This window comes from Motacilla alba, chromosome 6 (assembly GCF_015832195.1).
Source record: "Motacilla alba alba isolate MOTALB_02 chromosome 6, Motacilla_alba_V1.0_pri, whole genome shotgun sequence".
In the NCBI taxonomy this organism is placed as follows: domain Eukaryota; kingdom Metazoa; phylum Chordata; class Aves; order Passeriformes; family Motacillidae; genus Motacilla; species Motacilla alba.
Genome location: NC_052021.1, coordinates 1,694,851 through 1,709,699, shown reverse-complemented (window position 1 = coordinate 1,709,699; position 14,849 = coordinate 1,694,851). Strand labels below are relative to the sequence as shown.

General features: G+C 44.4%; 1 protein-coding gene across 3 annotated transcripts in view; it reads right to left on the bottom strand.

Moving 5' to 3' along the window:
- TET1 (tet methylcytosine dioxygenase 1) overlaps window positions 1-14,849 on the bottom strand; it is a 72,510-nt gene that overhangs the window by 11,359 nt on the left and 46,302 nt on the right. For all 3 annotated transcript variants that reach the window (XM_038140343.1, XM_038140345.1, XM_038140344.1), the window contains 5 exons: window positions 13,443-13,651; window positions 12,420-12,570; window positions 9,855-9,944; window positions 9,307-9,444; window positions 1,455-1,794 (listed from right to left, as the gene is read on the bottom strand). In XM_038140343.1, coding sequence (XP_037996271.1) covers window positions 1,455-1,794; window positions 9,307-9,444; window positions 9,855-9,944; window positions 12,420-12,570; window positions 13,443-13,651 — 928 coding nt within the window. The remainder of the gene's footprint in view (window positions 1-1,454; window positions 1,795-9,306; window positions 9,445-9,854; window positions 9,945-12,419; window positions 12,571-13,442; window positions 13,652-14,849) is intronic.

Sequence of the window (14,849 nt, the reverse complement as noted above, 5' to 3'; positions counted from 1 at the left end):
GACTCTGATGGGCTTTGCACCATGCTCTGCCATGGCTTTACTTGTGTTTTGCTGGCAGCCTGGCACCCCACAGAGAGCTCTTGCTTACTCTCATAGAAGACTGTCAGTGTTTCTTCTTTCTCCCCTAAATACACAGAATGGTTAATTGTTCTAAACAGCGTAGAAGCGTAATTCTTTCTTCTACTCTGTCTCCTAGTGATTTATAAATCAGTGATGAAATAAAAACATTCCTCCCATAGGAATGCAAAAAAGTCAAAGTGAGATAATGACAGGCACAATAGTTAGTATGCAGAAACCGAAAGCTGCATGGGGACATGAGGAGGCCACATCAACTCTTTAAACCTTTCTATGAAATAAACCACAAAGTGTTTAATGACTTTAACAGCCCCCACCCCAGGGCAGGGCCTCTTCCCTGAAGATTTTAAACACAGCATTTGAGAATCGTGTTCCCCATCACCTCAGGAGAGAGATGTGTTCTGTGAAAATAAGTTCTAACAACCCTCGGCACTCAATTATGGAAGCATAGCAAATGGATTTTGTTTAGTGAACGTTATCCCCCCAAAACGCAGATACTCTTCGAAACACATTTACCTGTTATTCCTCCCCTTAAAAATGCCACAGAGGTCTGGATGTCTCTTATGAAATGAAATTCAAAATTACAGCAGATGGGCTAGTTTTCCTCTCTTCTTCCTAACAGGCTGTGCTTTAATTGCATTTATTTTTCACCAGCTAATCAGAAAGTTTAAGTCCATGACTTCTTCCACCTCTTCCTTCCTTTCTGCCTCTCATGACGGGCCAGTGCCATCCAGCAGCCCTTGCCTCGGAGGCCTGACCCAGGCTGTGACACCAGGCACGGCAGCGTGGCCCCGCAGCGCCGCACAGCCCAGCCCCGCACAGCCCCTGGGGCACAGGAGCCACCAGCGCCTCCTGGCACCGGCTGCTGCCAGACTGCACTGCCCTGCTCCTGCCAGCAGCCCTGCAGGGACAATCTGCACTGCCCAAACCTGGGGCACTTCACACAACTCTTGCTGGGCAGCAGTGCTCATGCCATTGACAGGGAAGTATCACAGCTCAGATTCTGACAAAGCCAGGATCTGCCATAGGAGGTGGAGAACACAGTTCTTGTACTTCAAAGTGACACAAATTCAAGTTGCTTATTTAGGTCAACATTCCAACATTCCTTCAAGATGGTCGAACTGCCATTATTTATTAGAATAAGGGAACTTGGAAATACTTCATAGGTGTTCACAGACCACCAACAAACTATTTCTGGGTGATTACCTGAGGTTTTTTTCTGCCCCATGAGACAACACTGGCTACAGTGACTTGTTCATTAACTCCTAAAATGCAGAATATACAAGTGGCTCATTTTAAAGGGGCTTTTCCCTCCCAACAGATGTGTAAGAGAACACGGAATCAGAACAGACTGGTAGAATTTCCCAAGTATCACTCACCTAAACAATGCAAAGTGTTGCCAAGATTTTCTGGGGCTTCAGTTTTCAGTTTTACTGGTGTTGAATATTTTTTATCTATTAATGGCTGCTTTTCAGTCGGGGTCCTCCTTGTGTCTGGTTTCTTTTTCTTGGTAGCTCTGAGAGGCTCAGCCAACATCCGCACTTCTCTGGGGAACGCGGTGAGCACCTGTATGGCTCCGGCTTTGATCTTGGCTTCCAGGCCCTCCTCGGTGCCAAACTCATCTGTCTGGGAGATCTTGTACAGAGGCAGCACGTGCAGCTGCTCATCGCTCGGGATCACCCCCACTCGCCGGTTGTCCTCCTTGGTTAAGGTGCAGACCTGGCAGGAGCAGAAGGGTCACAAATAACCCACAACACAAAGCACCAGTCACATAAAGGCTCAGGCACTCCTCCTAGGCTTCACTGCTGACTCCTACTCCATGGCCTCAGTGCTGAGGGGCTTTCTGTGGGGCTTTCAAATGCAAACATCTGACAAATCATTGTTTGGTCTACGATGACACAGAAAAACTGTTAGTCCTTTAAGATCAAGGCACGTGTCTTGGACAAGAAAGTGAAATTTTGTCTCAGCTTACAGTATCCACAAATATATGCCGACCTTGGTAAACAATCTCAGCTGTAATTACACTGTAAAGTTCCAAAGCATTCTGATTTTTTTAAATACATAAATACATCATTTATGTATTACTTTTAATACATAAATACATAATTTATGTATTATGTTCCGATTCAGTTTTAATGATTACAAAATATGAAAAATGATTTTTGCAATAAACAAAAAGTGTTTATGATCTGGAATTCATTCCATGATTTGGAATTGGGTTTTGGTTTTTGTTTTGGCTGATAAATGAAAAAACCCCAAACCAGCACAAACAGTCACCCATACTGCTCTATACGCTTTGCAAATCTCAGCTCTCACTCCCTCCCTCTCTCAACACTTTCTTAAATCAACACCCTGCTGTAATTAACTCACAGGACCCAGCAAATGTTCTCTTAGGCCACTGCTCTACTTCCTGTTATTCTGAGCTGTGAGATTCTGGAGCCCAGAGCAGAGTGCTGATTATATCCAGTTTGACGAGCACACATCAGAAATGTGAATACATATTCCAGCTTATTGCAATAGTTTTCTTGTTGTCCTTATAAATGCTGGACATTTCCAGCACTCCTTGAGTCCCAGCTGTTACCAATACCAGCCCATCCCCTGGAAAGCAGCACTGACGCTGGCACTGCGATCCTGGCATCAATCCCAAGGGATGGCAACAGCTCCGTGCGCCTGAGCACTTGTACCAGCATTCACCTTCAGCAGCTTTGGCACTTCCACTCCCAAGGGACTGCTACGTGGCTGGAAAGCCACACGTGGGTACCACGGCTTAGGGAAGCTGCTGTTCCACAGGAGCTACTTACTACACACATAAAGGAACAGGAGCACCATCCAGGGATGAGATGATACTCCCTAAATGGAAGCTTATCATTCCATCAATCTGCAGGCTGAATCTGACACCTATCATAAACAGTCAATCCGATTTCCCAGAGTCTTGTCACCATTCCTAACATTCCAGAGGAGAAGAATGTTATTACTTCGGAGATGAAAAAACCCCAAACATTTCTTATTTCATAGCACAGCTTTTGCATAAAGGCATCACACAATTATTTCTAGAAAAATAAAAGTACAGAACCACAAACTAAAAAATCCTGAACCAAAAACGTGGTGGCTTGGGCTTTATCGATAGCTCTATGCAAAGCTTGGCAGCTGCAGAGCAGCGAAAGGAGGAAATCTGAGGGGCAGAGAGAAGGAAGAGCTTTTCAGGAGGCAGCTGGAAGGGATGCAGAGGGGCTCCAAGGCAGTTAGCAGCTGCTTTGTAGCACTCACTGAGGTACTCACCTCCTCTGGGCAGCCTCTGCACTAGGAGGCAGATTTAGAAAAAACAACAAGTCGTTCAGCGAGCAGGGACTGGAACTTTGCTCCCACAGCCCCAGGCCCAGCAGGGCTCCCTGCTCCCACCTTGCTGGGCACCAGCCAGGCCTGCCTCAGGCTTGGGGCCACCTCCTCCCTGCATCCAGCTCCCCCCACTCAGCAGTGACATTGCACAGCTCACGGCAAGAGCTGCAAAACCTCCAAAGACAATTCTGTTTCTGCCAAGCTCAGTGACATCTGGCTGAAACTGGCCAGCAGATGCCACATTATTCAGGGAGGGTGAGAGGGCGGGACATACAGAGAGCATGATGATATATGAGTGATGTTTTTAGAAAGCCCAGTGCACTCTCCCTCGCTAAATTATAAACAAAAGCAGTAATACAGTCAGCATGGAGGGGCCTGGCTCCCACTTGTTTGCATCAGAAAATGGGCAGTGGTCTTTTAGAATACCACGTGCAGCCTGTGTCTGGACTATGCACTAGTCTGAAAGAAGTCTTGAAGATTCAATCCACAATATTTATTATTTTGAAAATTGAGACCCTCATCCAATTTACAATTATAAATTCCATGCAAAAGCCAACACCCTGTGGAACAATTAAGATGAAGAACTGTTTTGAGGAACTGAACAAGATGAGGGCTGTACTACATTGACAAAACTGTGGTACAAGTACTGTCAACTCCAGCACATCCTGTACATTAAATACTGACTTCAAACACAAATTAGGAAATCAATGTATAACCAAAATTGTATCCAGATCTGAAGACCAGCACATCTACAGCCTAAATACCACAACACCAATTTTAATACATATACACTTTCACAGTTAGTGCCACCTTAATATATTTTAACATAGAAGTGAGGGTGCTAGGGCAAACAGATAACTGAAAATAATGATATGAGAAAACCAGACATAAATAAAGGTAGTACAGATTAGCTAAAAACTTATAGCTAAAGGTGGTATAACATCAAACGAGAAATATCTGTTTAAAAAAATATTCCAATATTCAAATCTGTGCAAAATATTCCGTTAAGGAACTTAGGAGCCATTGCTGAGAAGTGAAAAGCAGTATTTTCCATCGGTACTGACACTGCTGCAAACTGACCAAAATGAAACAAAACATGAAAAAGCCATCAAGTCTGTTAAAGGCCATTTACAGCATGAAGCTGCATATCCTGCTACTTTGCTTTTTCCAGAACAGGCAGCTAAGTCATCCAGGATGCTCAAAGGCCAAAGAAATGTTGGCCAAAGGGTTTGTTTAGGTTTCCAATGTGCTTGGTGATCAAACTCATTACCTATTCTGGGTTTAGTGATGTCATGGTAAAAGCTGCATGTTTATAAAACTTGATTACTATTCCCTTCATTTAAACTCAAAATGCACCAGGAATTCAGTGCAATCCCCTCCAGACGTCCATCTGTAGCCACACAGCTTCCAACGTGTTATTCTGGGTCTCTTTGATCTGCCTGTGTCCTCTTGAACCTCACATGTAGAAATGATGGAGCCTTTTCCACTGTGTCATAATAACAGATGTTTTACATTCAGGCTTCAGCAGAGCAGTCAAACAGCCTTTCCAAACCTGGGAGATGGAATCAGGTTTCCTACAGACCCCTCCCTGTGCAGCTGGACACAGTGGGTGCCCCTGGGGACTCAGGGACTGCTGCAGCCCTGCCCACCATTATGAATAAAACATCTTTGCTTTTCCTTTGCAGCCAAGACAAACCACGTTGTTCTGTTGGCCTGGTCTACCCTGAACAAGTGTATGTAGGTCAAAACCAGAGGAGGGAACACCAAACATATCTTCCTTTTGCCCACTTCATGCCCCCAGGCTGTGCCATCAGACAGGTGACACAGGTACAGCACAGGAACTGCTCTCTGGGAGCTCACAGGTTAGCAGAGTCAACCTCTCATGCTTCTCCATTTGCACAGCATAAACACCGAACAGAAATCCTTCCTTTACAGGCCCAGGGATTCATCTTTCCTCCTGTCTGTGATAAGCTGAAGCACCAGCTGAAGCACTTGGAACTGCTGCAGCCGCCCAAGTGAGCAGGGGGGCAGAATGTGATGTAACCATGCACAGGCACTGCAAGGGCCTGGAGCCCTGTGCCAGGCGTGTGATGGGCTGTGCCTGCCAAAATACAGCAAGGTATGGCAAAACAGAGGGTTTGGGGGTTTTATCTGAACCCCAAAGAGTTTGTTGACAGACTGGTGATTGTCAGTACTTAGCTCTACTGCCAGTAATAAATGACATATTGCAGGTGCCCTCAAAGCACAGATTTCTTTTCCTCCCTTTTTCCTGCTGCAGACTGTGGGGCAGCAGGGATTAGACAGAACTGCAGCTGGTCTCTCTCCTTCCTCACCCCAGCAACAAGGGCCCCCTGCCCCCGTGGATGAGCAACACCCACATCCAAACTGCAGAACCAGCAACAGCCTTTTTGTCCCAGTCACTTTTAAACCCCAAAAAGAACACTGCCAGTGCCTTAAATGGATTCCCAAGGTATGAAGAACATGACCCTTCACAGCTAATCTGATAAAGAAACAAAAGTACTTACATTTCACAGGCTCCATCAGTAACTACACAGCTTTTATCTGTGTTGCTCATTTGGCTTCATACCCATAAGGAACATGCACCCTAACACTGCAGCTGTAACACACACCAGTGGCCCTCAGAACGTTAAGAGATGACAAAAGAGTCTGAGTAAAAATGAATGGTATATTTATTGCCTTAAAGGTTCTTTGAAAACTCAGTTTGTAGGTAGAAATTATTTTTGCTTCTTTCAGACAAACCCGTTAGTTTACATCTCTGTAGAATTGTCATTCTACTACAGAGCAAGCAGGGAGTGTTTGTTTTTAGCTTTCTACCAGAAGTGTAAATTCAGAGCTTGACTCTGCTAGCCAGGAACAATGTTTAGCAACTCAAATCTTCAGTGCATTACTATGTACTGGTGATCCCCAGTTTGTGTAAGTTAAGGTCTGTTATTCTCTCTTGCACCTCCAAAGGGCATTTCCAAGACACTCCTGCTGCTAACACAACCTTATAGGATGATTAATTTTCAGAGTCACATGCAAATAATGCAGCTGATCAAACACACACACTCTGAGAAAAGTGCAAGAATGTTTTTAAATATATGCTTTTAAGTGTACAGTAAACTTATTCCGTATTATTAACCTCATTTAAGTCCTTTGCTGAACTTATGTGCCTGGTTTAAACAATTTGAGTAGATTCTGGTTTTCTTTTTCTTTGGGTGCCCCATGCAGAATTCCTGTGGTACTTGCAGTAAAAGTGATTTACCAATGATGAAGGGAGAAAATGAAAAGGTGTCATAATAACAGAGCCAGCAGCATTTGCAATTATCAACTTACAAGGCATTTACTTTAACCTTTTGAGCCGAGAAGAACTTTAGATTTTATAAATAAAGATTTTGTGTTCCTGTAAGGGGAAAGGGAGGAAATCTTAACAACACTAACAGGGGCCAGGATGACAAGTACACCCTGTACGGACTTTAAAATGCAAGGCGTGACAAGCAGTTAAAAAAAACAAAGTGAAAAACAGTAAAGTCATGGGTGCTGGAGGTTTCTAGTGCAGGGCAAATTGTTCTCAGTCTGTTCATTACCACATTATGAGAAAGCAATCTCTGTGAGAACTGTCACCTCAGAATTGTACTTGCACTCAGTACATTTTACAGACAAAATACGTCAACAGTTATGTAAATATCCCCTCCATCATGATCAGTGATTTATAAGAAATCATGATGTATTTTAAGCTAAGTAGGCAGTCACACAGCACCTTGTGGAACCAGACAGGAATGCAGGAGGTGCTGCTATCACACGTACTCATTTCTTTTTGTGTCCTTACCACTAAATTTCCTATGGTATTAACCAGACTTGGTTATAAGCCAAAACTAACAACCCCAATTTTGATTGTCATGAAAATGTGGACTGAAGCAAGCCCAGCATGTCCTGCCCCCCTGTTTGCAAAAACCAACATTTTTTGCGTTAGGCTTCCAATTCACGTGACTGTACCTGTGCACAGCCAGGAACAGCAAACACTGTGTGTCCTGTGACCCCAGCTCCTCACCGGGGAGGCTGCACAGACACCATCAGGTAACTCCCAACACCAATCCACCTTCATAATGTCCCAATTCAAGTAGGTAAACTCGAGTGCTGATACTTACAGCTGTTTTCTATTTACAAAGAGCCCCTTGCTGCAAGTATACGAAAATAAAGATAAATCCTGTCTAAATAAAGAGAACACAGGTATGCACTATTTATTTGTGAGTGAGCTACCCATGTAAACCAGATTGCAAAGCAGAGTATTCAGCAGTTAGAATCAGTTGGTCCTGTTCTGAAAAACTGACAAAATTTGGCAGAACTTGGTAGAAAGTGATAGTGATAAGCATACAGTGACCTTGCACAAGTTGTTCCATGCTTCTGAGACTTGGAACTACTTGCAAACACACCACATCTAATCCATGAAATATCAACACCAGCAAGGATCATGTGAAGCTGAAACGACATCAGGTGCTTACTTTAAATGCAGTTGTAGAACTATTCCCCAATACATTCCACAAAAAAGGTTTAATTGTCCCTCCAGGTGCTTCTGGCCATAACTTATGACTTTTTTGGGATCCAGTATGGCAAAATGAGTAGCAGGCTCAGCTGCCATTTTGTCTCTAATTTAAGAGGTAATGGGGCACTTAAATTATTCTTTTCAGAATATCTAAACTAAATTTCATCAAAAAGCATATAATGTAGTTTGTCTGACAAGGAGGTCTCATTTTCAAGTTTAGAATCTTTAAGTGCAACAAATTCCTATGCTTCAGAAGCAATTTTGTAATGCATACTTCCAACACTAAGCAAAAATAATAGTCTATTGAGGACTGGCATTCCTGGTGGATTCCCAGAGCTGCTACCATACTTCAAAGGAATGGACATTTGTTCCCCTTACAAAATTAACATTAAAACAACTGCACCAGTCATTTCATTGCTGTCACATACAAATGCTCAGTGTTAACTATAGGTGTAAATGCAACACTTTATTGAATCACAGCAACACAATAATTCAGTTTGCATTTCCAAAAAAAAAAAAAAAAGAAATTCTAGAGTAAGCAGGGATTTTAGATTTTTTTCCAGATATACATCCTTTGATAGAAAAGTTACTCTTGTTACCTGCACTGCTGTACAAGAAGTCACCCTCACTATTCAGAGCACTGTGATGCTCCAACTGCTCAAAGAATACTGCCAGTTTTATCTCTTCTGCTTTGAGTTAGGCTTTCTTCAACACTATGGTCTTAATTTCTAGAAGATCACTTAATTGAGTAATTCCCAACCAATTTTCTCACTGGCAATCCATCAAGGTATTTCATACAACAGCCACACCAATCTGTGGGTTTTCCTTTCCTACTGAGATTTAAAGAGTGTAATGGTCACCTGGCTCCACCACGATCCACACTGTCTACTTCCTGACCTGTAACTACACGAACATGAAACCTGCTAAGTGCCCAGTGCAAGAAAGAGTGAATTTGGTGAGCCTGGGGGAGGTAAGTTACTAATTAATCAGTTTGCTTTAGCTCTTCCTCTACAGAGGTCTGTACAGCTCCTTGGTTAGACAATCATTTGCCTTTAACATCAGCCCTTTCCTGGGAATAACTGATCTGCCCTCTGGCCAGGCCTCTCCAAAGGACCAGGAGTCTTCACAGAATGAAGGTATTTTGTAGGAAGGATCACTCCCACCCCCCTTTTGATATGTCATGCAATTAAATGAACTCATTTTCTCTGCAGACAGTGACAAATATATGCAAATAGGATGGGCATCGATAAATGGCAACACGCAGTTCATTCTGAAACAACTTCAAAACCTCGATGGAAATGAACCCGCAAGCAGCACTCTGGAGCCTGCAGTGAGAGGTGCTGTGTACCTACCACAGTGCTGCCGTTGTGCATGTTGTGTGTGTCCTTGTGGGCGTGGGCACAGAAGTCGATGCACGCCGTGACGCCGGAGAAGGGCCGGCCGTCCTTGCAGCCCAGCCGGCAGTCGGGGCCCATGTGCTCGTTTTCCACCTGGAAGGAGAACAAACTGCAGACACTCAGCACTGAGAGCGTGGGCGTGCAACCCCACCAGCCACCAACACCTCTGTGGCAGAATCAAGGCAGCCAGGCAGACTCGGTGATTCATGTTTACCATGAAACATGGAACACCTGTGGCTGGATGCCAACGAGATAATCAGGTCAGCCACAATCAAATGTCTTGGACAGTAAAACATTTAATTTACAGCATTATCTCTAAGCAATTTTCACATATAAAAATATGGCTCTACTTAAGCACCTCAAGTAAAGAGGGGCAGCGTATGGAAACCTGCCAAATGCACCAGGACATGGCCACCAGGAGGGCTGCAGCTCCACCCAGAACACGCTCTGGGGCTGCTCCTTGGATTGAAACTGTTAATCAGAGCTGGATCTCACACACCCACCTGGTTCTGGAAAGCTTCTGGAGCAAGCTTCTTATAAACCGGAGCCACATCAGTAGCTAACGTTTGCAAATTATTTTCAAGAAGTTCCTCCTGCAGGGAAAGGCAACATTCGGTGCTGCAGCTTGCTTTAAAAGAATCTCAGCCAGTTTAGAGATGCTCAACAGGTCAGCTTCTACCTCGTATTTTATTCAACTGACGTCTGTTCTGCTGCCCTTTGTCACTAACCGTAAATGCCTGCTTTTGCATGACTAAACCATCAAAGCTGTTAAACAGAAATCAGCCCAGTAACAATAGAGGATACCTGCTAGGTCAAAGCAACCCAGCACACAGGAACTGATTCCTGCATAATTTTCCCTACGCAGCCAAGGAGTGAGGTCTGTTGCACGCAAAAACACAGAAGTAACATCCAGAGGAGAAAAACCATACCCCAAGCTGACCGGGGATGGAAGCCCAGGTCTTCTGTAAGTGTTCTGCTTATGGGACCTTAGTCTATGCTGACACACCATGCGAGAAACTCCTAACAGCATTTATCTTCAGCTCTTAGGTCTTCTCTCATATTGCAGCAGAACTTCTAACAGGAACGTTTAATAACTACTTTGTTCTTTGGAGGGGCAAAAATCAGGACTTAATAGAAATAACTACTAGATTCAGAAATAATATTCCCTTTATATGGCTAATCCATATAAACACAGAATTAGCTGGGTGGGCTTCTACAGCAGTGTCATATTTAAGCTCTTATTTGTAGAAACCATCCCTAAATTCTTATTCTGTTTTTCTTTTCCAAGAAAATCACCAACCAACTGGGAAAGCAGAGGGCAGTGACAGGCTCCCTAATTTCTTTTCCTCCAAGGACCAAGCTTTGAGAGACAACTGCAGCTTCAGTTTCTCACAGTGCACAGTGGCAAAATGAAGCAAGCTGTTATTTCTTGTTTAAAAAAACCCACTTATCACCACACACTGTAAACACCAACATAAACACCAGGAGACTTTGCTTTTTTCAATGGGATGTTACATTACAAGATGATGCTGTATTTTTAACTTGTACTAAACCCAGTTTTATCAGCTGTAAATGGCTACCACAAGGTTTTCTGAACCACACTGAAGCTAATGTATCCTTAATTATCCATCCTACCAGGAGGATATCGACCCTAGGAACCATTCTTTCCTCAATGTATTAAACCCTTAACCTCCTCTCATTCAGCATCAGAAGGCTGCAGAGAAAATGCATGCATAGAATGCTCCATGCACAGCATCATACAGAGGGAGAACCTAAGCACACAGGCAGTGGCAAAGGACAGAGAAGGAACGGGATCCCTAAAATGAAAGGATGCCCAATAAACATATTTTCCTATGAAGTGGAAGTTTATAAAACAAATTCCCTCTTGAAACAAGCAGAGCTGGGTTTGGCAGTAAAGCCTCAGGAAGGTGTTCAGTGGGGAGGGCAGAAGGGCAGTGTGTTGTGCTGAGGCAGAAGCCCCACCTCAGCCCCAATGAGGTTTGTGAGTACCCACAGTGCCACGGACTCCCCACAGCTCAGGGGAGAGACTGAGGGCTTGCACTCACGCGCATGAGAAATACTTCATAAACTCTTTCAGGACAACAAGTCGGGAGCTGGGAGCAATATTTACCTGCAGTGAATCAAGGAATCTATCAAGGAAGAAGGGATGTCTCACATTGTGTGTACACAGAAAGATTACTGGAGTGTAACCCCAGCAGAGAACCTGGTACTGAGTGCCCAACAGTGCCCAAAACACGTCAGCTGTGCTAGGAAAGATGTGGTGCTTTTACCTAGGAGATCCATAGGGAAGTGGGGTTACATACACCCACAGTCAGAACTAAAGGCACTTTGGAGTCACCCTGAGAAGTCTCTGTTCACCAGGCAGTAGTTACCAGTTTACAACAGCTTTATTCCTTCTCCAGGAAAATATTTTCAATGGAAAGTAACTAATGTGGCTGGAATTTTTTTTAGAGGTTTGTTACTTCACATAATCCATCACTGTTTTCTGTGCTGCCTCACCTTTATGGCATCACTAACACTCCTAAGCAGCAATTATGGTATCATTTCACTGCACTTCATTTTAGTGTATTAATTCCTTCAAAACTATTTTTAAAAAAACCACGCTGTCCACAGAAAAAAACCAGTTTATTCTTGGTGACAGACGGGAGCCCAAGCTGTCAGTTGGTCCTACAACAGTGGGAAAGCAGTGCAACCCCAAGGTACAACATTTTCTGTGCCAAGGCAAAAGGCCTGAAGTCCTGAGCTGCAAGCCTGGCCCTTAAAAAAAGGCCTTTACTTACAAAGAATTAAAACTTCACACAGAGCTACACAGTGAGCTAAATAGGCAGGCAGAAAAGCATTAAGAATAATTTTATGGTATATAAATACATAGTAATTATTCCACTGAATGAAGTCTCAGTGTCATTTATTCTAAATACTATAGTCACAAAAACTTTGTTGGGTGTGAGTGTGCTAAGTTACACATACATGAGGGAGAGAGAAGGGGTGGAGAATATCTAGTTCTGAAAATCATCAGAAAAGGCATTATGAGAAAAAATATATCTTACTTGTTTAGGGTCATCAGTGAGAAGCCTAAATTTCCTGGGGTTTTTGCTCCTGGCAAACTTACAGCCATTGAAATACATACTCCATGAACAGCCAAATGAGAATGATGCTCCACAAGTTTCTGGGTCAAGTCCTTGACACGCACAAGAACGACTACAAAAGGAAATAAAGACATAGCAGGTCAGCTGGCAACTCAGCTCTTGGGTCTGGGTTTTTTTTAGGTCAGCGCTATTTTGCTATTTCTTTTATAATACAGAGCATAACAAAGGAATCTGTGAAATTCATGGCTTAACCAGGTATTTTCTATTGAGAAAACACTCCTGTGTAGAAGGCAGACTTTTCTCGACAAAGACAGTCTCAACTTCCTCAACACGTGAATTTGGGACAGAAATATAAACAATTACAGCTATATAAATACACCCATGCATTCATTTTGACTTCTCCAGCTGGATAACATCTTCAACCAAAACAATAGCCCTGCTAAAGTAGCAACATTACCCTAAATCCAATGGTTCTTGTGTTATGTGCAGCAAAATCATTAACCCCAAATTGATCTGACTTTCTGAGTAGACCCTTTAAGAACACAAACATTGGATTCAGGTCCCCATCCAGCTCTCAGAGTCTGTTAAATGCGGGCTGCACAGGAATCAGTACACAGGCAGCACTGCAGTTGCAACATATCCTCTAATCAATTTAAATTCCTCTCAGAGGCACAGAGGAAGATCCTAGTTTTGAGCGTTCAGCCTCACATCTACTTTACAAAGTCACAACCCCCCTTCTCGGCAGCTCTGTCAGCACTGCTGTGAGCACAGGGCACACCGGTGGTGCTTGGGCAGAGCCAGGAGCAGCTCATGGCCACCGCTGGCCTCGGGCACGGCACGCACGGCTCCCACTGAGAGCCTTTTCTCTAGGAAGGCCAGGAGCGAGGTGCGATCCTGGAGTGCCCGCGGCGCTTTGGGACTTTAGATGTCCGAGCTGAACCCTGGTCTCTCAGGAGCGCCGCGGGCTCCCGGGCAGGCACTCACTCTTCGTTGAGGGCGCAGCGGCGGCTGGTGGGACAGCCGTACTTGCGCAGGCTCTGCGTCAGCTCCTTGTACAGCGTGTCGGCCAGGAGGTGCGGGATGCCCTCCCAGGCCAGGATCAGGATCACGATCACGGCCGTCTGGCAGTGGTGCCCCGCGCGCTGACGGACCAAGCACAGCAGCTTCTCCTCATCGCTGCTTCTCCGGATCACCTGGAAGAACGTTTGGATTACTCTTTGCTAAGCACGGGCATCGCCTCAGGAGCTGCTCTTCTCTGGGACAAGGCCTGGAAAAGCAAGAAATGCTGCCCAGAGAGTGTCCATTGCTAGCAGGACTGGGACAGCATCACACACTCATCTCTGGTGTAGAACATGATTTTGTGCTGGTTTTTTTTCCCTGCAGTAGAAATAGCAGTACATTTTACAGGAGGAGTAATACTTTAGGTGTTGTACATAAACAATAAAGAAGATGCATTACAAGGAAAATAACCTCTAGAAGGACAACAGATCCCCTGAGAACCTAACATTACCTTAAAAATCCGACAGAAAACAGTGCCAAATACTCCAGGAGGCAGGTATGTGAAAACACACTCCCAAAGCACACGCAGGCATGTGCTAGTGCAGCTACCAGTGTTACAGAGCAGTATCTAAGATGGTTCCCACCTTGCAAAGAAAAATTAGAAGAAAGTGATGAAACAGACTGTGCTGTTAGTGAGGGAAGGAATGTGATTTTGCAGAACATACCCCATGACTACCTATATTAAAGTTCTTAGGGTGCTGAAGCTTTTGCTAACCTGTATGATACACAGAACAACCTTATTCCTCACACACAGCCTAACCAGTATGGAACAATACAGTACACCACTGAATAAAAATGGGAAAAATTATAGTCCTACTCCCACATATTCAGGTTTTTGCCACAATCTGAAACCAAGCTGCATTTAAGACCACCAGAAATGCATTGAAGTTAGGTAATACTAGAACATAGTCTTTGAAAACAGGTTTATTTATTCATCCAATGTGGTTTAGCCAGCAGAGCCTGCCCAGCGCCTCCAGCAAAGGTGTCACTTCGCAGTGTGAAGCTTGGAGGCCCACAGAGCCACAGGCTTGGCCCTCTCGGAGGCAGAAGAGGCTCCACCCTCCTCAGCCCTGTCATACACAGGCAGGGGACCCGTGTGGCTCTCGCTGTGTGTGCCCAAGCCCTGCACTGCAGGCCTCTGTGCCAGCTCTGCTGCAATCCACCTGCTCCAGGCATGCAGCTGCTCAGCCAGGCCTTCACCCAGCACCCCTCCACCAGCAGAGCCCCTGCACGTAACAGACAACAGCACTGGGCACGGGCCAAGAAAGCAGGAAGGCAACAATTCACTTGCTCTTTCAATTCTTCAAATATCTGAGCATTCAGGCAGATTCC